Below are 6117 nucleotides of genomic sequence, written 5' to 3' on the forward strand. Positions count from 1 at the left end.
GTTGTGGTTTTATGGAGGGTTATGTGCCTGATATGTTAGCCAGGCACAGCAACTTTCTAAACTCTCCACTGGTTGTCTGGCAACCTCACAAAAATTAGGTTTTTAATGTGTGTATGTTTTAATTCGTGAGCTTTAGAGGTGCTGTTAGGTGGACAGATGCAGGCTAGTTGTTTTGTCTCGTTTCCAGTCTTAACGCTTAGCTAAGCGGCTGCTTGCAGTACAGCCGAGTCATACGCATCATATCAACATTTCTAAAGTGATGGTGTTGACTTTGTAATTGGGAGGTGGAGGGGATGGTGGAAGGCTTGACACCTAAGTGAGACAGATGCCAAGACAACAGCAGACAAGTGTTCAAGACCAACAGACAACAACGCCGGCTGCTTTTCAATGACACTTGCTTCAATTTTCCTTTCCTTGGTATTTTAAGCCAAAACATGATCTTTTCCAAACCATAACTAATAAGTGGGTTTGTGCCTAAATCTAACCACATGTTAACAACAGTGTTGTTGAAAAATAAATTAAATGGCATTTATACCAGTGGTTTTGTGTGTGTCAATCAGAAGGAAATTCTTCAGCTGAAGAAGAATTAAATCGCTCCATTCTTGCACACATTAAAGGGAAACTGTCCATTTTCAAAATGTATACATTATTCCTATGGTCTAAGACACTGCAAAAATATTAGTTAACATGAACAACTCTCTCCCAAATCCAAAAACTGGAGTGCTAAAACTCAAATTCATAATGTCAAGTATAAAGTCTGGAGCTGCTCCATAGCAATGAATGGCGAAAGATGTTACAGATGGCGCTGAGAGCGACCATGGGAATGTTCTGAGTATATTTTCTGTTTCAGAACTGAGAACACAATAGAATAAAGCTCATTTGGGTATAAAAAGAAAACAAGCATTCTGCGAGTCAGCAAAATCAGTCTCCTATCCACTGTCTATGGAGCAGCTCCAGATTTTATACTTGATGACATCACAAGTTTGAAACTTACTTCTTTGGTTTCTGGCTTTGAGAGAGAGTAGCTCATCTTCACAGTACTGACTGAACCTCCCATGCTGGAACGCTTAATTTAGTGTTCCCCTTTAAAGTAACAAAGGAACATGTTTTAGTAATCATAGGCACCCAAATCTATTATGGAACTAAACATTAATATGGCAATGCTGACTTCCCCTCTCCTCTTATTTAGGGTTTGACTTACAATAAACAGAGCAGGGGGATATTTACCATTTAGAATTGTATTCAATTAGCATTTAGTGAAATACAACAACAAATATAAGGATTAAGTGTGCACTGCAATGCCTGATAAGGGTATTCTCTAAATAAAATAATTACATTTCATTTGAGCCTTTTTCATTTTCATGAAAGGATGAATCCAGCTTCTGTCAAATGAAGTCAACTAAAGTGAGGTCTTGTGGTTTTAATGTTGACCCAGTGTGACATGGCATGTTTAAACTATGAGTTCACCCTCTTGTGGGGTCACCGGTTTAAACTGTTTAAGATTTAATTTCATGTGACAAGTCAAGACAACAAAACTGTTGTAAATGCTGTCAGCTAGACTTAATTTGCAGTAATTGATAGGAACGCTACAATTATTAAGAAAACAAGGCAGTAACAGAACTTTAGTTACAGCTGCAAGATGAAGCTGCATTACTACAGTCAAAGCACACCTGAGTGAGAGCCTCTGTTTTTGAGCTCAGTCCTCTTATTGTAGGATTTCATTCATTTTTGTTCTGTCACAACAGGATTGTTGGTCAGGTCAGAGCGTTTATTTGGCTTGAACTCATTTCTCTCATTCAGTCTGACAGTAACCCACATCAATAACACATTGGTAATCATGGTGACTGAAGCGGACAGTACACTCTAAACACTCAATATGTTGAGAGTTATCTGCAAAGCAGGTACAACTTGTCAGGACAACCTGAGTAGAAACATTGGTATTTTAATAATACAAGACATGTATAGGGTGAATCTCTATAAGCTGCCCTCTCTCAGAGCATACGAAGCTCTAGCCTTATCTTATGGAATCAGGTATGTTATATATTGTGTATTATGTCTGCTGTGGGTAAAAACATCAATGATAAAATCTGTATTCTCATAAAATGATATAGTGAAAAATGTGGAAGCGAAGAATCAAGGATCATGTTTAATGAAATATCTACCCCCTCATACTACAGTAGCTTTACTTTTTTTGCATACAGTAATATTTGCAAAGCTGGATGACATGTAGGCCTGTAATCATCCGCAACTGCGAAATATAAACGTGAAATATTGAGGATAGAAAGTATATTATGAGACAATTACGTTAGGGAGTCCATAAAGAATGCAGTTGAAAGCTGATGGTGTGAGGAGCGTTTTGTGGTGAACATCACCTTCCTCTGAGTCGGTGGGGAGCACTTGATCTGCGAAGGGAAACCAGAGAAAACAATAACTATACCTGAGGGGTATATTGAAAGCCAGCTCAGTTGGATTCATAGTTTGAATGATTCTGCTTGACGTTTATGTATTTCTTGTTGCAAAGAAAAACAAGCCTCACATACAGAGACAGCCAGATGTGTGGGTGTCTGTGATGCAGCTATAAAAAAGGAAATCTGAATACCTGATTACAGTAAACAATTTGAGGCTAAATAGGGACATGATCAAGATATATAGTACCTGATCCTGTAGCTTTGTGATGTGGTGTCTCGGGGCTCTCCCCTCTCCTCAGGGCATGGATGGCATGGCCAGAGGTCTGTCTTACCCTCAGTAAATCTGTAACACATGGTGACACACACAGATTGCATTACTGTAACTGACAGGCATTAAGTAAATGTTTAAAGAGATTAAATTACAACGTATTACGTACTTTTTCCATGAGAATAATGGAAAAAGTAGAGGAGATATGTCAAAGACTTACTATCTAGTACATTGACCATATTGTGTGTGTTCTGTTGAAGGCTGCTGTGCCACTGGTTGAGGACAATACAGCTAACACCAGCCAAACTCAACAGCAGAGCAGTCTCCAGGGGTTTCTCCAGGGCTAACTGTCCTGCACTGCAAAGGAGAGAAACAGTGAGATCACAAGAGACACAGAGAGGGGAAGCCCTGTTTCTACAAACTGTGACCAAGTAAACAGCTGAAATACTGTCAAAGGCAAAGACAAAATCACCAACTGTTACTATTGTAAGCGAATCCAATAAAAACAACCTAAGAAGGTAAAAAGAGCAACAGATATAAGTGGTAAATGTAAATTAATTTGACAAACAGAGTTTGAGCTTTATTTCATTGAGTTATTTTGTTACCTCTTGTACATATCAAGGGTTGATTGGCGGACAACACTGGCATTGTTCTGAACCAAGTCAAAGAGAAGAGCCATGCGACACTCTGAGGAGAGCAAACATCACTGTTATTATCCGACCACAGAATAAGTAAAACTTTTCTAGAACAGCGAATATGAAACTTTTTCATAGTCATTCAAACACAGCCTTAAGGATGCCCATCATGTTCTGTCCCAAATAACCTGCTGTTTTCAGCTCCATATTAATTCAATAAAGGTGATACAGCTGGAGTTAAAGTGTGTATGGGCAGACTGCAGTCTTAAAAGAGAGCCAGATTGTTAAAAACAACAGCACAGTTGTAAAAAAAAAAAACTGTGATAGAAATATCAAAGGTGCTTTTAATAATGGTGATGATGATAGTAATAATAATAACACATTAATTTGATATATATAAATATAAAATATAGATAAACAAACCCAAACACTATCTTTCAGCCATTTAAGAAGAAAAACAACATTCAAAAATACATAATGAAACAGAGGCACGGAAAAGGGCCCAAAACCTATTATGAAAAGCGAAGTGGTAAAAACAAACAGTTATGAGAATTCTACATGGATACTGCCTGGACAAGTGATAAGTATTTAACACAATATGCTGTATAAGCCATTTTCCTGTGATATGACACAGACAAAAACTGTCACATTAAACAGACACAAATGCAGATGCCTTGCTAATGTTTAAGTACAGTATGTAGTTTCAGTTTATCATTTTCTCCTGCCCTTTGTTCTCTTTGCTCTCTGTGGATCAATGGATGTGTTTAAAGTGTTTAAAGGAGCTGTATGCAACATTCAGAGCCTCAGAGACTGTATAAAAAAAGTGGATGTAGCCATTGTGAGGTCACCCATTTGGCATTTTGTCCGTCACTATCCTGGTTTTATATGAGAAGAGGAAAAGATCGTTAGTTGCTAGGCTAATTCATACAATGTAAAATGCCATAGGCTTGTGCTACGACTTCAGTCGACCAAGATTTTCTTTGGTTGACTACAGCCCTAGTTATTTGGAGCCAGAAATGACCACATTTGGATGAGAGGGAGGAGCTGTGGAGGAGCTAGGGGTGGATATGACTGAAAACCCAAGGACACCACTGTGGTAGCAATTTGCTAATCACAAGGCAGCCCTGTCCTAAAGCATGCCTTGCTAGTGACTGAGACCATAAACTCATAAGTAAATTGTTGACTGAAGTAATAAATCAAGTGAAAAGTAGGGTCATTTGCTCTTTGATTTGTATACAGTCGGACTTCTTTTTGCAACTAGTAGAGTAACCAACTGGTGGCCATTAGAAAGAATGCAGGTTTAAGGTACTTCCACATTGGTTTTACTCTTCAGACTTGGTGATAATCCATTGATTCAGAGTCAGGGGCAGGATTGTCTGCAACATTGAGGTGGCTTAGCTGGCAGCTAGCATCTAACGAGGCTTACTCTACTCTATAAATGAGGCTAACAACTGCAACATTGTTGACAGAGCTAACAGTGTTATCTTGGGAGAAACTGGAGGGTGGGCTCTATGCTTCCGTGATGACACCATCTAGATATCAGCTGTTTGAGTGTAGTGCAGAGTGGCAGCGATGAACTAGCCAGTGGAATACACACATGTATTAAAATGCATCTATCACAACAACAAACAGAAAAGCTGGGATTACGACACACAGAGATAGTGTGACTTCTTTCTCTGCTGAGGACACCATTATTTCAATATATCAATACACAATTCACATATAAAATAGTGGTTTGCTGCTATAGTAATGATCTGAATGTCATATACAGAATCTTTAAACTTTATGGGTAAAGTTGAGTTGTGCATGTACAGTATGTGAGAGTATATCAAATGACTGAACTCATCAGTGGGAGCATTTGTTTTTCTCTGCTACTTCTGGTTTTAGTGATGTTCCATATTTCCTGGAATCAATTCGAGGTGGGAGAACGAGGCGCTACGCATCTACTGTAGAACACTATTTGTCAAACATTTAGCCATGGGCCTTCATCGGAAGCTCAGCATACTTTACACAAGGAAATGACACAAACCGATGAAAAACACTTTAGAATATTGTGGCAATAAGTCATGCCACAGAGCCAAAGAGACTTTAGCACACTGTTAAACACTGTAACTTCAATACAGTCCATCTATTTATTGGTACACAAAATAGGCTTTTACAATACAAGCAATTGGACTAGACCTGTAGGTGTGAGAAAATGTCAGAGACCAGGTGTGTATACAGTGACAATCATGTCTGTCTGAAGCAAGACACTGCTGCCCCCCATGCCCTTTTGCCATAGACCGCGGAACCGGGGGGGCCAGGGGGGCCATGGCCCGGGTAACTTTTGTACTCTGACATAGAGGGCTGCATTGGGATTGGGTCCCGTCCTCGCCAACGCAAGTATCGCGGGAGTGGGCGGTTTGAACTTTGCTGCGGGCGGGAACGGACAGCTAAAAAAAACACTGCGGGATCAGGATGTAGCCTATTTTTTTTTTTTTTTTTAAAAAAAGGTGTAATACTCATTTTGATCCACACTCCACCAATTGGTGGCGGTAATGGACCAATTCCCTGTTTGCCAACCGCCATTGAACAGTAGAAGAAGAAGAAAAAGAAGAAGAATAAGAAGAAGATGTAGCCTAGCGATTGGATGTCAACACAGGAACTTGGTGCACATGCATGAGCGTTTCCACTCCATATTTATTCATAAATGGACGAATATGCCCTGAACCAGCTTTCATACCAGTTTGCCGCTTGCTCCACCTATCTGTCTGTCTGTCTGTCTGTCTGTCTGTCTGTCTGTCAGCTCCATCTGTCATGAGACAAA

The 6117-nt window shown here is 39.5% G+C and overlaps 1 protein-coding gene across 1 annotated transcript in view; it reads right to left on the reverse strand.

Moving 5' to 3' along the window:
• Window positions 1–1787: 1787 nt before the first annotated feature.
• Window positions 1788–6117, reverse strand: part of LOC126406622 (cilia- and flagella-associated protein 46) — an 80003-nt gene continuing 75673 nt past the window's right edge. The window contains exons 56-59 of the mRNA XM_050071034.1: window positions 3282–3363; window positions 2897–3033; window positions 2656–2751; window positions 1788–2402 (exon numbers count right to left, since the gene is read on the reverse strand). Of these exons, the coding sequence (XP_049926991.1) occupies window positions 2290–2402; window positions 2656–2751; window positions 2897–3033; window positions 3282–3363 (428 nt within the window). The 3' untranslated portion in view covers window positions 1788–2289. The remainder of the gene's footprint in view (window positions 2403–2655; window positions 2752–2896; window positions 3034–3281; window positions 3364–6117) is intronic.

The sequence above is a fragment of the Epinephelus moara genome, chromosome 19 (assembly GCF_006386435.1).
Source record: "Epinephelus moara isolate mb chromosome 19, YSFRI_EMoa_1.0, whole genome shotgun sequence".
Taxonomy (NCBI): Eukaryota; Metazoa; Chordata; class Actinopteri; order Perciformes; family Serranidae; genus Epinephelus; species Epinephelus moara.